The 17,024-nt window shown below is 34.9% G+C and overlaps 1 protein-coding gene across 1 annotated transcript in view; it reads right to left on the bottom strand.

Moving 5' to 3' along the window:
* The window catches only part of LOC142341732 (heterogeneous nuclear ribonucleoprotein Q-like), a 29,695-nt gene extending 13,219 nt beyond the window's left edge, over nucleotides 1-16,476 (bottom strand). Inside the window, exons 1-4 of the mRNA XM_075392902.1 lie at nucleotides 16,192-16,476; nucleotides 15,671-15,839; nucleotides 15,292-15,554; nucleotides 6,907-7,110 (exon numbers count right to left, since the gene is read on the bottom strand). Of these exons, the coding sequence (XP_075249017.1) occupies nucleotides 6,907-7,110; nucleotides 15,292-15,554; nucleotides 15,671-15,839; nucleotides 16,192-16,296 (741 nt within the window). The 5' untranslated portion in view covers nucleotides 16,297-16,476. The remainder of the gene's footprint in view (nucleotides 1-6,906; nucleotides 7,111-15,291; nucleotides 15,555-15,670; nucleotides 15,840-16,191) is intronic.
* Nucleotides 16,477-17,024: the final 548 nt, after the last annotated feature.

Below are 17,024 nucleotides of genomic sequence, written 5' to 3' on the forward strand. Positions count from 1 at the left end.
AAAGAAGCATTCTTTCATTGCTGACACTAAGCTACAAGTTGACCAAAACAAGAAAAAAAGAGGAAAAGTTCATTAAGCCATTATTTATTTAAAAATCAATTATTTTTAACAGTCAAAACGACCAAAAGCTTTCAACTAAAAAACTAATGCATTCGCTTGGAACTGCTTAAGAAGCCAATTGGACCTAGCACTCTTGAGCTTTGAATTGATATGTTCTGTTCTTTAATTAATATAAAAAAGATCAATTTTTTTTAAAAAAAAAAAGCCCGACTGATTACAATCAATTCTTTTTTGGATTGTAACAGTCCAAGATTGGTCCACAACTAGCCCTCCTAATGCTGTTCATCCATTAGGAAATTTTCGAGTTTTATCGATATAGATAATTTGTCAGTTAATAACTCAAAAATAAATTCAGCGTTTTTTGATAATCAACGAGTAAAGTTAGCAAAAAACGGCAAAGTTTTAATTACAGAGAACTCTCAACAGAATTTGAAGTTGGCGTAGACCTCTTTTGACTAAAGAAAGATTTTATTAGTGTTGTTTGGGGTTGTACTTCCGGCACATTTAAACAAAGTGGACTAAATTAGCTTATTTCGTGCTGTTTTTGATGAAAAAGACTGATTTTTGAAATATTTAGCCAGAATTTTTGGCAAAAAAATTATTTCAAAATAATCAACAAAACTTTTTTGTCTTTAAAAAAAAATCAGCAACACTATTCTTTAACAATTTTTGACAAAATTAACGAAAATTTCGGCAAAAATTCCGGAAAATGTGAATAAAAACAACTGAATTCACTCTACTTTTCTCGGACGTTTAAACCTCAATAACTCCCACTAAAAAACGAAAAAATTAATTCCATATTCTACGCTGGACGGGCTTTCTGATGATACCAGTCTCAACTCTCTACCATGAATATGTCGATCGTCGAAAATTGTCTGAACAAAAAAAAACATTTTTGTATATAGTTCCTCCCCCCTCAACAGGGGTCGGAACAATAGTAACCACAGAAAATATCCATAACTCGTTAAAGCGGAAAAATTCGACCACACAAAAATAAGTTCAAACGGCGAGACTAAACCGAAAGACTACTGTAAAAAACAAAGTGGGGCTGATAACCAAATACTTATCAAAGCTGGCAGATTGCCAGAAAATAGCCGCAATAGCTTCGTAGATCTGCAATATCAAAGAGATAGCTTGTATAACTTATTGCTGCTTCTATACGCTACTCTCAAAAAACCTTCATTAGAGTGACACTTGACCTTATCCCTTTGAATTAAAGTAACGAAAAGTCAATTTCAGAGTGATGAAGACATTTTTGACAGTGAAGTAAGTATACGTGTGACCAAAAACTTAATCAGGCGAATGAACAAAAAAACTTGCTCCACTAGGAGAGAAGACCGACGTCACGCACGCAATTCAGTGAAATTGCTTGAACGAATGAACAAAAAGCATATTTGAAGTAATTGTGACGTCATATGGTCGCAACAAAAAAAACTTGACGAACTAAAAAAACATAGCAGCAAAAAATCAAAGAATTTTCATTGACTAAACAAAAAACAAGACCCGATTCAAAGAATTTTTGTTGACTAAACAAAAAACAAGACCTAGAATGGGTTAAGAAAGGATTGGAAAACCAATTAGAAAGAAATCAGATCCCAAAACATCGAAAACACAGTCGAAAAAATCAACACGTCAAAATGTGCCGCATGTAAACAAAACCACAAAAGAGAAAGCAAATTTTGTTCAAACACCATTTTCTCAGCCTACTTTAAAATAGGAGCAAAAAAAATTTCACTCCACAAAACCACTTGCTTTTTCGCTCCACTTCCCGTTTCGGCGTGACTTCAAAATTCATGAAAATCTGAACAGAGATCTTAAAAAAACAACACCCCAATACAATTCAAATTCTTTGAATTATAAAAACAAAGAGAAGGCCAATAAGAGCCCCTACTATCGCTATGCGGCTATTGACAACACATTAAAAAACGTTTTGAAAAAATTATCGCGGCCAACTTTTATTCAAAGGGGTGTAGTGTACATTTGAGAACAAATTTGGGTGCAAAAACTTTTGACGACGCAGAGGTTCGTAACCCCAACCCCGGCGTAAGACCCCGGCTACATTAACCACTAAACTACAAGTCCCTTACGCACTCTTATATCAAAACCAACTTTGTTTTAGAAACAGACATAAATTCTGAATGCGAGCAATTTAGGTCGAGCGAAAAGGAAGAAATCAGGCATAAAAGAGTGACTGAAAACGTGTATCGAAATAATGTTCTAGAACAAAATGTAGAGGAAAAAGCGTCAGAAGACGAAACAAAGAAAAAACCAGGAGCAACGCATTATAGCTCGGCTCAGCTTACAGCTCCGCAGCTACAAAAAGCATAGCTGGCAGATTAGCAGAAAATAGCCACAATAACTTCGTAGATCTGCGTCTCAAAACAAACAGGGAAAAAAGACAGACCAGACCAAAAAAATTCTCGTATTTTCATTGAAGGCTGATATGTTATTTTTTAATTAAAAATCTGCATAAGTTTTTAATGTCTCTATTAGCTGCTCTCAAATAACCTTCATTTAGAGTGACACACACCCGTTTGATGACCATATCTCTTTGAATTACAGTAAACAAAAGTCAATTAAAAAGTGCGGAAGTCATTTTTGAGAGTGAGGTAAGTCAAGTGTGACCAAAAATTTAAACACGCGAATGAACAAAAAACTCGCTCACTAAGAGCAAAAAATGACGTCACGCATGCATTTCAGTTAATATTGCATGAACAAAAAGCAGATTTGAAGTGGTTGTGACGCCATATGGTCGTAACAAAAATCTTGACGACGAATAAAAAAAACATAGCAGGACAAGTCCTGAAATACAATCCAAGTAATTGAAAGAAAGACAGACCTAATGAACCTGACCAGCAGATCAATTGAACAATCCCAGCCAACAAGACAAAATCTCAAAAGTTGAGAAACTAAAAGAATCAAACAAACTAACCAAAAAAACGCTCATTGCTAAAACCCTCGAAGCTTTTAACTTGAAGGCCAGATGAATTATTTCAAAATACTCATTAACTTACGCAAAAAGCTTGAAAGAGATGAATCTGCCACTAAAAGTAGATAAACTGGACAAATATGACAAATGTATCAAGAAAGAGAAGAGAAAATTTAAAGAAAATTTCCGAAAACAGGACTATAAAAAAGGTCAAAACATTTATTTGACTCTGTAGTTCTGTTTTGTAAACCGTCTATAACATTTAAAAGGTTTCGTTGGCCAGTAAATATAGTAAAACTCAGAGAATGACAAAAAAAATTGAAAAAAATGAAAACAATCGAAAATTTTAAATTGCAGGCTTTATTTAAAAAAATCCCTACAATTGCAAAATTAAAAAATTACAAACTATTTTATTGCCCCTAGAAACTATGTAGTAACATACCAGCAAACCCTATAGGTGGTTCCCTGGCCACTGAATAAAAATTTCAAAAATTTAAAGAAAAAAATTGCAACTTTATCAAAAAATTGATAAAAGATATTAAAATATTGAATACCATTCCATGGCCAAAAAATAATTTCAGTAAACTGCTAGCAAACCCTAGATGAGGCTTCTTGCCCCCTGGGGCTGGAAAACTTAAATAATGACAATAAACGTCAGAAAATTTGAAAAAAAAAACAAGTTTGATTTAAAATAATTGGTAAAATTCATGAAGTTAAAATGTTTAAAACCACTTCATTACGCAATAACCTATTATTAAACCCCAGAGGAGCTTTTTTGACATCAAAGTCTGAAACAACTCAAGAAATGACAAATTTTCAAAATTTGAAAAAAATTAGTATAAATTACCGTGTTTATGCTTGGAGTAGCAATAGATATAGCGCTTAAAGGCCGTAAAAAGCAATTACGTCTTGCAAAGGACCTTTATCAACTTTAATAAACCTCATTTTCAGACTGGTCCAACAAAAAATTTAAAAAATGACGAAAAAGTGCTAAAAACTTCATTATTTTAGGCTCAAAAACTCCCAAGAATCACCTTTTAACCTTGAATTACGGCCTTCCCAGTAGCTTCACCACTCTGAGTACTTGAGGGACTACTAAACGCGGGCCTCTAATGAAACTTGATGCCCGCTGAGCTTTAGCTGTTTATCCCGTTTTGAAGGCTCAAAATCATGAAAACATGAAGCATACCAGGGAGAAGGAGAAGCTCAAGTTGGGTGGCGAGTGTTCCGGGTTATGGATGGAATGAGGTGGAGTGGGGGTGTTAAGAAGGCGGAATTTATAGGAGGAGGGGTCAAACTCTAAGAACCACGCTTCATATTCTTTGGTGAATTGCATCGGTGAAGCCATACGGCCATAAAGCTCTTAGAGAATTTAATTCTCTCCGGGTTTGAGCTGCCTATCCCGTTTTGAAGGACGAAAAGTCAAAAGGGTAAGACAAAAAATCGGTCCAGGGAAAAGTCGCTAAAACATAGCTGGCAGATTGCCAGAGAAAAGCCGCAATAGCTTCGTAGACCTGTAGTCTCAAAAAAATAATAAACATAGCTGGCAGATTGCCAGAAAATAGCCGCAATAGATTCGTAGATCGGCAGTCTAAAAAAACAGTAAAAAAGACAGACCAAAAAAATTCGTATTTTCATTGAAGGCTGATATGTTATTTTTTAATTAAAAATCTGCATAAGTTTTTAATGCCTCTATTAGCTGCTCTCAAATAACCTTCATTTAGAGTGACACACCCGTTTGGTGACCATATCTCTTTGAATTACAGTAAACAAAAGTCAATTAAAAAGTGCGGAAGTCATTTTTGAGAGTGAGGTAAGTCAAGTGTGACCAAAAATTTAAACACGCGAATGAACAAAAAACTCGCTCACTAAGAGCAAAAAATGACGTCACGCATGCATTTCAGTTAATATTGCATGAACAAAAAGCAGATTTGAAGTGGTTGTGACGCCATATGGTCGTAACAAAAATCTTGACGACGAATAAAAAAATACATAGCAGGACAAGTCCTGAAATACAATCCAAGTAATTGAATGAAAAACAGACCTAATGAACCTGACCAGCAGATCAATTGAACAATCCCAGCCAACACTACAAAATCTCAAAAGTTGAGAAACTAAAAGAATCAAACAAACTAACCAAAAAAACGCTCATTGCTAAAACCCTTGAAGCTTTTAACTTGAAGGCCATATGAATTATTTCAAAATACTCATTAACTTACGCAAAAAGCTCGAAAGAGATGAATCTGCCACTAAAAGTAGATAAACTGGACAAATATGACAAATGTATCAAGAAAGAGTAGAGAAAATTTAAAGAAAAATTCCAAAAACAGGACTATATAGGACTATATTTAAAAAAATCCCTACAATTGCAAAATTAAAAAATTACAAACTATTTTATTGCCCCTAGAAACTATGTAGTAACATACTAGCAAACCCTATAGGTGGTTCCCTGGCCACTGAATAAAAATTTCAAAAATTTAAAGAAAAAAATTGCAACTTTATCAAAAAATTGATAAAAGATATTAAAATATTGAATACCATTCCAAGGCCAAAAAATAATTTCAGTAAACTGATAGCAAACCCTAGATGAGGCTTCTTGCCCCCTGGGGCTGGAAAACTTGAATAATGACAATAAACGTCAGGAAATTTGAAAAAAAAAACAAGTTTGATTTAAAATAATTGGTAAAATTCATGAAGTTAAAATGTTTAAAACCACTTCATTACGCAATAACCTATTATTAAACCCCAGAGGAGCTTTTTTGACATCAAAGTCTGAAACAACTCAAAAAATGACAAATTTTCAAAATTTGAAAAATATTAGTATAAATTACCGTGTTTATGCTTGGAGTAGCAATAGATATAGCGCTTAAAGGCCGTAAAAAGCAATTACGTCTTGCAAAGGACCTTTATCAACTTTAATAAACCTCATTTTCAGACTGGTCCAACAAAAAATTTAAAAAATGACGAAAAAGTGCTAAAAACTTCATTATTTTAGGCTCAAAAACTCCCAAGAATCACCTTTTAACCTTGAATTACGGCCTTCCCAGTAGCTTCACCACTCTGAGTACTTGAGGGACTACTAAACGCGGGCCTCTAATGAAACTTGATGCCCGCTGAGCTTTACCTGTTTATCCCGCTTTGAAGGCTCAAAATCATGAAAAAAGGTGTGAAAACATCTTACAAAAATAAAAAAAAACATAGCAGGACAAGTCCTGACGTACAATTCAAAGAATTTCCATTGACTAAACAGAAAAACTAGACCTAGAATGGACTATTAGTGAATTGAGAAAACCATTTTAAAAAAATCAGAACAAAAAAATAAGAAATAAACAGAAAATCAATGTCAAAATGCCGCATGTGAACAATAAAACCACTAGCGAGAATTGAAAATTTAAATCAAACAAAAAGCTAGGCCTAGAATGAGCTGTGAATGATCGGGAAAACCATTTAGAAAAAAAATCCGATCCAAAAAATCGAAAAAACAGTAAAAATCAGAGTGAAATTGCCGCATGTGAACAAAAAACGACTACCGAGAAACCGAATTTTTGTTCAAACACCGTTTTCTCACTCTACTTTAGAATTAGAGCGAAAAAAATTCACGCCGCAAAACCACTCGCTTTTTCGCTCCATTTCCTGTTTCGGCGTGACCAAAATCACTACTCCAATTTGACTTCAAAAATCATGAAAATGTGTGAACAGATCTTAAAAAAAAAGACAGCGCCCCAATACAATTCAAATTCTTTGAATTGTAAAAAAGACAGAGCACCAATACAATCCAATTCTTGGATTGTAAAAACCAAGAGAAGGCCAATAATAGCCCCAGCTATCGCTGTGCGGCTATTAACAAGTTTTACAAATTACAAAAATGAGAGTACAGGGTAACCAAAAATGCTCATTTACTAGTGTAGGCTTCTTACCTCAACTCCCTGGGTTGGCTTTGGCCCAGTCCAGTCAGGTGGTGGTCCACCGTATCTCCTGAGAGAGGGAGTCACTTCGTGCGGATAGCCAGTCCTGGCAAGAATTTGACTCATCAGTTCTGCATTGGGACCACACTTGAGTGACCTCTGTCTAGCTGCCATATCATGTGCAGGATAGCCACCACCATACATGCCCATGCCACCCTAAACACCATTTGAAAAAGAAATTACTTCCAATACACATATGATACCAAATTAACTCAAAATTTATTTATTTATTTCTCTGAAGTATTGCCGACAAATGACGGACAATACCTAGTATCCCTAAAATATTCCTTTTAGACTTGTAGTTGAACAATACCACTGTGCACAGATTAAGGAGAATAAAATACATAGCAGGTAATTGTCGGACAGTAGCCACGAATTAGGCAGCCCAATGAAACAAAACCAGAGAATAAAGATAAACAACTATTAGTCCGACCAAAGTTAGTCTAATAACCGCAAGTAAAAGCACTCGCGAACACTAAAATTACACAAATACCGTGTTCTCACACCCTGCTTGATGATCACTATGAAAAAATATACGCCACCGAATCATCCTCTTCCATGCTTTTTCTGTTTCGGTTTCACCAATCAAAAATTATTTCCAAATTCTATGAACAATTCTACTGAGAAAATCTATCTGGCCCTAAAAAAACTGAGACGCAAAGATATTCAATTTCTTCCATAAGATATGACTTAACAGTACAAGTCCTCAAATACAACCAAAGAAACTGAACTCCAAATAAACTTAACTATCGGGACAAACTGATACAGGTAACAGCCATGAAATAAAAGGAGCCAATCGGACCCATTCTTGACGTAATTTCAAAATTATTGGGACTTTCAAAACAAATAGAGGAAATTCAGTCAGGAAGCTTTGAGAAAAAACTGAGGACAAAAACTAATTGATGTAAGACAACTTTTTTAGAAAGCGAACTATTTTCAATTAATTTTGTTGTTAGACGTACCCCTGTTACTTAATGGGAGGATACAGGGGCTATTATAAATACCAATAAGCATTAGAGATGGTAACTGTAACTTTAAGAACAAACTTCAAGTAGCTGGCATCTAAAATCGAGCTTTATGGGTTTATCGCGTTTCTCTTCTGGATTTCGTTTTCAAGACACCGTTCAATTTAGATTGCTTTTCTGAGCAACCGTTGTTTAAATCCTGTTATCAGAATGAGCGAAGAATGAAACTAGCCCTCAATAAGATTTCACACTAAATGTCGAAAAATCGGCAAAACATTTTTATTCGACGAAGTTATAAAGCATAGCAGAACCAGTGCTGAATTACAATTCAAAGAATTGACGAAAGTGAAGTCAACAACATCAGCCTTCTTAAAAGATCAGCCTCCGATTAAAAAACAAACCAAATACCAAGATCACGAAAGTAAACAAAACAGTGCAAAAATCGAAAAAAAATTCTTTCAAATCAATTAGAAACAGTGTTATCAAAGTTACAATTCCTAAAGTCAACTTCAAAAAATTTAACGCCAACTTTGTAGAAAACTACTGCACATAAAATAAACGGACAACATAAACCACATTTGGCAAAAAAAAAACAATTTTTACGATTGTCAATGCACTTAAGTAGCATCGCGTAGTCATTGAACTACGCAACTAAAACATGAAATCTTCGAAATCTGTTGCACTTTCTGCCACAGGAAAGAATATACCAATTTTAATGGGAACAATTGGCGGACCACGCAAAAAAAGCAGGCAACCATCAAAGATCAAAATTAGTTCAAAACAAATGGTGTCGAAACAGTTAAATTATAAGCATTGGAATTAAACATTACATAGATCCAATTATTCCTAATTGCAGAGCAAAAGATACCTATCATTAATGAGACTAACCAACAGACCACAAAAACTATTACAATTCGGTCAGAATCCAAAATCGAGTAACTTTTGAAAACAGGTCGTGACAAAGTCGTTTAAACCAGTAGCCTTGAAAATAAAAAACAAGATAAACTCAAATATACCTAAAAACAAAGCCAAGGAGATCCATCATTATTGAGGCTAAGTTACAGATCAACCGAAAAACTACAAAAAAGGCAAAATCCGATAAAAACTAATATTTTCTATTGCTACCGCCTTGCTACTCACTCTCTCAAACTCGCTATTATGCTCGCATTATTTCCGAATAAGCGCAATTAAGAACACGCAAAACATAAGAAGTCTAACGTGAAAATTATTTAAAAGCAAAGAAAGTTGTAGAAATCAAAAAAACTGCGGGTAAGAAAATTAAGAACAATAATACAGAAACCACTACTGATCCCTAAAACAGAAACAAGCAATATTTTTCAAAACCAGAAACTAGAGACTGCCAACTTGATTTTTCTAAAAATTGATCTTTGCATCTTTTGAAAATATCAGAAAATGAAGAAAACCTACAAAAACAGCAAACCAAAACACATATCCCTTGATTCCAAAAACACAATAGCGACAAGCCCAACAAACAAAAATAAAAATTTTAATGTCTCACAATTCAATAGCTACTAAGGCGCACAAAACGACAACCTATCAAAATGACAGAAACTTTCCCAAAACTAATCAAAGAAAGACAGACCTAAAAACTCAAAACCAAGAGTGTTGTTTGCATTCCAGTAGTGACATTAAAGACAAAAATCAAATAATAACTCTTTATTGTAATATAACCTAAATAAACTTCGAACATCTTCAAAAGACTTCTAACGAACACAAAAGCTGAAAAAATTCTGGGCTCATAAACTCTGAAAACTGCCCCATTTATAAGTGAGAAACACACTTTTCCCACCATGCCCGGCCAATAAAGCATCTGGGAGACTAGTAGAGCTGGACAAGTTAACAATGACAGTCCTTGAAAAAAAATTGATCACTCTTATCCTGAAAAAAAGCAGAGTAATGTCTCTCACAAAAAGGTCAAAGCTACTCTATTTCTTAACGTTCTGGCATCCAAATCAACGTCACCAACTTTTTATAAGACCGACGAAATAATATTCTCTACAAGAACAATTTTCCTGTCCTTCATCGGCTTTAGAAAAGACCAAGGCTAAAATGGGGCAAAACAAATAGTTTTGTCATGGAAATCAATTTCTGCTTCTTGGAGCAACTTATATATCGTATAATTACAAACCATAACATAACCGACTAACGTCGAGAGAATTAACCTGAAATCACCGGTGATGTGAGGATCAAATCTTAAAGATTAGGAACCGCCCCTCACACCGAGAAATTATTTCCTCAAAACAGTTCTGGTAAATTGCGTACTCAGAAACTAATAAAGCCTAGGACTATAAGAGAGCTGCTCAGCCACTTAATGCCCTTTGGGCTTTACCCGTTTATCCTGTTTTTAAGGACAAAAATTAAAAGGGTGAGAAGAAAAATCGGTTCAGCGAAAAATCGCATTAAAAAGACACAGGACTGACTAATAAAAAAATACTCCACACTTCTGAGAGCAATTAATTAACAAGACAAATGCAAGGTGTTCCAAATAAGACTAACAAAAAGTTTTGCAAAAACTCCTAATAGCCAGGCAAAGCTAAAGAGCAAAAAATTTGAAGCTCGCTAGACCTCTTCGGTTGATTTAAGCAGCAAAACAATTCAAATGATTGCATCGCGGTAATTGATTAATGCCATTTACTTCGACTAAGTTTTTTTACGGAATGAAGAAATCAAAAACAACTCTCCGAAATATTTCGAATGGCAAAGTAGTAGATAACAAATCTCAACTATCGCTTCTTTTTTGTACGTTAAATTACTCATACAATAAAAACCAAAACATAGTAAGCAGATCGTAATTTAAAATTGAGAGCGAAAAAGTGAAGATGTCCACAGTAAAAAGATTTCTAAAACAGGAAAAAGTACTTAACAAATTTTTACCCTGATATCACAAAATAGCAAAACAGGGGCCATGGTTGGCGGAAAACAGTAAAGCACAGAAAAATTTCTAGTCATCAAAACTTGGCAAAAAAATTCTCGAGAAAATTAAAAGTAAACATTACAGCAAAATTGTTGCACAGACATTCCAGTTCAAAACACACCTGGCATTGGGACGCAATTCAGTATCGTTTTTGAGTAACTCACAAGGTTAAGTAGCCCATTAATGACAACCTAAGTCACTAAGATGAGTAAAAATGTCGAAAGAAACAAAAACGAAAAATTAGCTGGCAGAAAACAGCTACGGTAGCTTCGTAGACCTGTAGTCCCCAGACACCAATCAAAAGAACTCAAAAAATTTAAAAATTAGTGGCTTCAAAGTCAATACAACCAAAACCATATAATTAGCTCTTTAAGCACATCAACCCATTCACCGTTAGTACGCAGACAACATTTTACTAATTCCAAATGAAGGCAAGATTCGAAATGTTGCAATACCTGCTGCTTGCAAACAAATGGGACAGCACGACATTAAAGCTGTGAAATGGAGAAATCAAATATCTTGGTTAATGCCTCATTAAAAGGTCAATGGGGTTTATCATTGATGAGACCGAGTAATCAGACAACAAAAACAAATATGAGTAAACCTCTATAAAATCAACTAATATTTTATTTTAAAAAATACAGTGGTTAAGTCATAAAGACCATAACGTTTCAACCAACAAAACCTGTGATTGACAAAAAGCTTTGTTATTGTCAGTCAAAAATTCACAACAACTGTTTGAAAACAAATGGGACAGCAAAACGAAATGGTTGAGAAAGCACAAGCAAAAAGAAATACGGCTAAAACTCAAACAACCACTATTTTTGAATAAAAAATACAAACAGAGCAGGCAGATTGCCAAAAAAGCCGGCCAAAGAAATTATTACTGCTTCTATTAGCTGCTCTCAAATAACCTTCAACTAGAGTGGCACACACTCACTTGATCTTCTCTTTGAATTAAAGTAAAGTAAAGTCCATTTCAGAGTGCGAAATTAATTTTTGAGAGTGAGTTAAGTCAAGTGTGAGCAAAAATTTCATCACGCCAATGAACCAAAACTCGCTCCACTAAGATTGAAAAATAATGTCACGCACGAAACTCAGCTGAAATTGCATGAACGAATGAACAAAAGCAGATTTGAAAAAATTCTGAAAATAGTCGAACAAATCTTGACAACGAAATAAAAGAAAACATGACAAAACCAGTCCTGAAGTACAAAAATATCAGCCTCCTTATAAGAACGACCTCCAATAAGAAACAAAACAAATACCAAGAAGTCCAAGAAAATAAACACAACAATACAAAAATTAAAAAAATCATTTCTTCTAGAAAAATCTTGTTACTGAGTTTATTATTACCAACAGCGTCCAACTCAAAAAGATCTGAACAATAGGAGTTTAGACAGCAAACATCAACTTCGTAAAAAAACCACTGCAGAAACAAAATCTCGAATAATTTTTGAAAACAAGTGGTGAAAAAAAAGTTGACACCGCCGTCTTGAAATTAAAAAAAAACAAGGTGAACTCAAATATGCCTAAAAATAAAGCCAGTGAGATCTATCATTAATGAGTTACAGATCAACCGCAGAACTAAAAAAAAAGAGGCAAAATGCGATTTAAAAAACCTAATGTTTTTTGAAAACAGGCGGTGTCAAAATAGTTAAAACCGTTTAATATGAAAAAAATGATGTAAACTGATATAATGGGACTCATAAGAGCCACTTAGAGCTTTCCATAAAAAGACTAAGTGACAGAACAAAAAATCTAAAAAAAATGGAAATGCTAAAACCTCTCATTTTTTTTAGAAAACAGTTGGTGTGGATGTCCTTAAAACCATTAATTTCAATTTATATCAGTAAATGACTTTAAACATGCCTCAATTGAGCCAATGAGACAAAAGAACAAAAAACGGACAAAATTAAAAACTTATTTCATAGACAAAATGTCAAAATCTTTGAAAAACTTAAGAGCTTTTCACAATGACATAACCAAAAAAGAACTACAAAATTTGGAGGAACCCAAGAAAGCGTCATTATTTCGAAAACAGTATATGTCAATGTAGTTAAAAACATTTCATCTCAGTAAATTAAACAACTCACATCAGTAAATTAATTTACACAAAACTCAATAGAGCCATTGAGACCCATCAATGATGAGACTCAATAACTTAACAGTCGAAAGAACGGCAAAATCAAAAAACTCATTTAATTCATCAAGAAAAAAAGACTCCAAGTCTGAAAATCATTAGTCGCCTTTTGAGGGTTTAAACAAGTGCAACTAAGCATTATTATAACATCCTTAATGCCTTTAAAAAATATTCTTACAGAAAATGGAAAAAAAAAACGAGCGAAAACAGAAGTCTTATTGCCGCACGTTAAAAAAATTGCTCTAGAAAAACCGAAAATCTAATTCTCTCACTTCACATTCAAAAGCACTTTGAAAAATGTCACGCAATAAAACTACTCGAATTTCTCTCCTTTTACTACCCCAGCGTGACTAAAATCACTACTCCAATTTTACTTCTCATTGACAAGAAAATGTCAAAAAAAGCGTAAACATATCTTTAAAAAAGACAGCACATCAAAACAATTAAATTCTTTGAATTGTACAAAAACCAGAAGGCCAATAATAGCCCAGCTATCGCTTTGCGGCTAATAAAAAAATAAAAGCTAAACGCTTTAAACAAATGCATATAACTTTTATCCGAAAGCCAATCGGAACATTTAAAATCCGTTAATATTCTTTTTGAAATTAATTCAGTCAAAAACTATAAGCTATGAGTTGAAAAAATTAAGTTCACTTATTCACCCGTAGGAAACTAATGGGGCCTGTCATTAATTCGATAAGTAAACATAACCGACTAACGTCGGGCGAATTGCTCTCAAACGACCGGCGAGCGGTTGGCTTGGTCAGTAGCTAGCCACGGGGGGGGGGGGTGCACCGGGGGCTGATGGGGGCAGCACTGGGTGGGGGGGGGGCAAAAGCGCGGTGTGGGGGGGTGGAGCCAATAGTGGGGGTGGGGGGTGTCAACCTCTAAGAAAGGGGGGGTGTCAACCTCTAAGAACCGCCCCTCACACCATAAGTATAAGTATAAGTCTCCAAGACAGTTTGAGCTGAAACAGACCTGAAAGGCTCTAAGAGCACATAATGCCCGCTGGGCGCTACCTCTTTATCCCGTTTTTGAGGACGAAAGGTCAAAAGCGTCAGACGAAAAATTGGTCAAGCGAAAAATCGCATAAAAAAAAGACCGACAGGACTAATATAATTGCTACAAACTTCGTTTGAGAGCAATTAAAAAAAATACGAGCAAAACTGAGTAAAATTTTAACAACATGCAATGATAACGTCATAAAAACTTAACGGTATCACTTGGAAACATGAAAAATCTATTGTTTAAATATCTTTGAAGCAATAAATATTTCTCCAAAGGTAGAACGAAAAATCACGAATGTTTCATGATGATGATACATTCAAAAACACCATAAGCTATCAGAAATATTTGTGAATATCTTTTGCAGTATTAAGTTTCTTTGCATAACTCAAAAAAATCACGAACAATTCAGGAATATACAATGAGAGTCAAAAAAAACATAAGCTATCAAACGGTTGATAATCTCGAAAAATCAATAATAAGTCACATTTATACGAACAGCACAAAAATGTGGTCTATCAAATGAAAACAAGGTTGAAAAACCAGTAATATTTTATGATTATACAGCAAACACTCTAATGAACTTTGATAACCTAATTCTCAATGACTTAACGACCGGGCTTTTTCGGTTCATCCCGCCTCTTTTGATTTTGATCTTTTGCCTTTGACAGTATTCACCACATTGTGTAATTGAATGCGTGAAAGATTTTAAAATTCATTCAGTTGAAGCAGTGACGAAAGTAAGTCAAAGTAAAACGTGAAAATCGTGACGTATGTAAAACGAAAAATGTGGTCAAAGGTAAAGCGAATTAAAAAAACATAGGACAAGTCCCGACGTACAATTCAAAGAACTTTCATAGACTAGACAAAAACTAGACCTAGAACGGTCAATGGGTGAATTGGGAAAACCACATCCAGAAAAATCAGATCAAAAAATGTTTTTAAAAAATGAAGGTCAAAATGCCGCATGTGAACAAAAAAACCACTAGCGAGAAAGCGTACTTTAAAATTAGAGTGAAAAAGTTTCACGCCTTAAAACCACTCGCTTTTTCACTCCACTTCCTGTTTCGGCGTGACTAAAACTACTACTCCAATTTGACTTCAAAAATCACAAAAATGTGTGAACAGATTTTCCACGTCCTTTCTAAGATTTAATTGCAAACTAATTGACAGAGTTCAGCTGCCTCGACGTTTTAGTGCCTGACTATTTTTACTCCGTAATTTATATTCAATTGGTAAGCACCAAAATTAGACAAGGAATTACTGACAATTTATTATTAAACGAGTACCTGTTGGTGCATGCCCATGCCACCTCCCATTCCGTACATTCCACCTGCGCCTGTTGTACCCAAGTCAGCTGCACCTGACACTCCATCATAGTCCATCATACCATACTCTTCAGTTGCAGCCCCAGTACCGTCATACCCTACCATTTCAGTCTCTGGTGCTGAGAACTGCTGCTGCTCTTGTTGAGAGGCCCCACCAGCACTTCCTATTTGTGCAAGGGTGGGATCTTCGGGGACAACAACGGACCCTTCTGTCTTGAGAGAACCTGGCAACATACCGGAACTACAGGTCAGTTATTATACAATAACGGTAGAAAAATTCGAGATTAGTGTAAGAACAGATTTAACTTCAAACTAATTGATAAGTTAAAAGTGGTCGAACCTTTGTAGCTCTGCTTGATAAGTCCCAATAAGAAAGCACTTCTGTTGTTGATGGTGTTCAGGTTGCTCGATTTGAAAGTGTTCAACACTTGCAAGGCCTGTTGCTCTGGCATTTCGCGGAATGCGTCAATCACTTGGTCACTCAATTCTTCACCAGCCAACATTCCCGACTAAACATTTTATCAATTTTTTTAACTCTTTAATTGAGAAGAAATTACTTCATTCCCCTTGCGATACATCAAACACTCCAACACCCCCGCCCCTCCCGGTGAACAAAAGCATTGCATCTCTCCTAACAAGGCATTGAACTATCCACAATAAATACATGCCAATAAATAGGTGTTAAAATATCAATTACAGGCGGTCATTTTCCAATGGGAAGAGAAACGGGTCATCAAATTCAACGTTGATCATAGGCAAAATGTCAAATATCATAACATAACGAAAACTCACAAATGTATTCTTGAACATTCGCGACATTTCTCATCAGATAGCAGATAGGAAAATGGAAACAATACTTTCCTGATGCAATTTGTCAATTGCTTCTGCCACCTTTGGGATGACTCCAAATCCTTGCAGGAGGTCAAACTGCTCCGACGGCTGATACATAATCTCAACGCTACTCATCTTTCCTTTCACTCAGATTGTAATTAAGCTTATCTTTCAGTTTGAATTCGAAAGAAACTTTAAGATTGAATACAACTCAGCAATTGAATATACTGCAGCACTGATTTGTTCAATGAGGATGACCAACGGAATTTACTGAAAAATTTCTAATAATATCGACAAACGCTCAAGAATTACCCTGATATATCAACATGCAATTAATACTGGTAAATATTCTGGTTTCAGAATTCTTCTTGGTTCGCTTGTTTATATTACAAACAGAGCTTTTTGGATTCTAAAATTTATTCAAATCAAAATTATCCAAAGTACAAAATTTTTTGAAGATTGTTGAATGCAAGAGAAATTGTTTGAAATCGATCATAAAATTTAAATAAATCCAAAATTACCAGTTTCCAGATACCCTATGTCCGAAGCTGCATCCTATAGTTGCTTATTCCCTTTGTATCAGTGTCCAATTTCCAAGTCGAGGGGTTGCAAAAAATCTAACGCAAGAATTGTCCAGAGTCAATTGGATCAATTCTTGAGACGAATAACTCGGAAGTTATTCGACTCAGTGTATTAAAATTTAAATAATTTAAGAAGCACGCATCAAAAGGGACAACTTGTGGCGATTTTCAAGACGCCAAAACAGAAGCACATGCATTTCTTTTCCAGATCAACTAGCCGCCCTCAACTACACCCAATGGTCTCCAAAATCATGTTTCAGCAGCCTCATACTCTTTCAGATC

The sequence above is a fragment of the Convolutriloba macropyga genome, chromosome 6 (assembly GCF_964194025.1).
Source record: "Convolutriloba macropyga chromosome 6, txConMacr16.3, whole genome shotgun sequence".
NCBI lineage: Eukaryota > Metazoa > Xenacoelomorpha > Acoela > Convolutidae > Convolutriloba > Convolutriloba macropyga.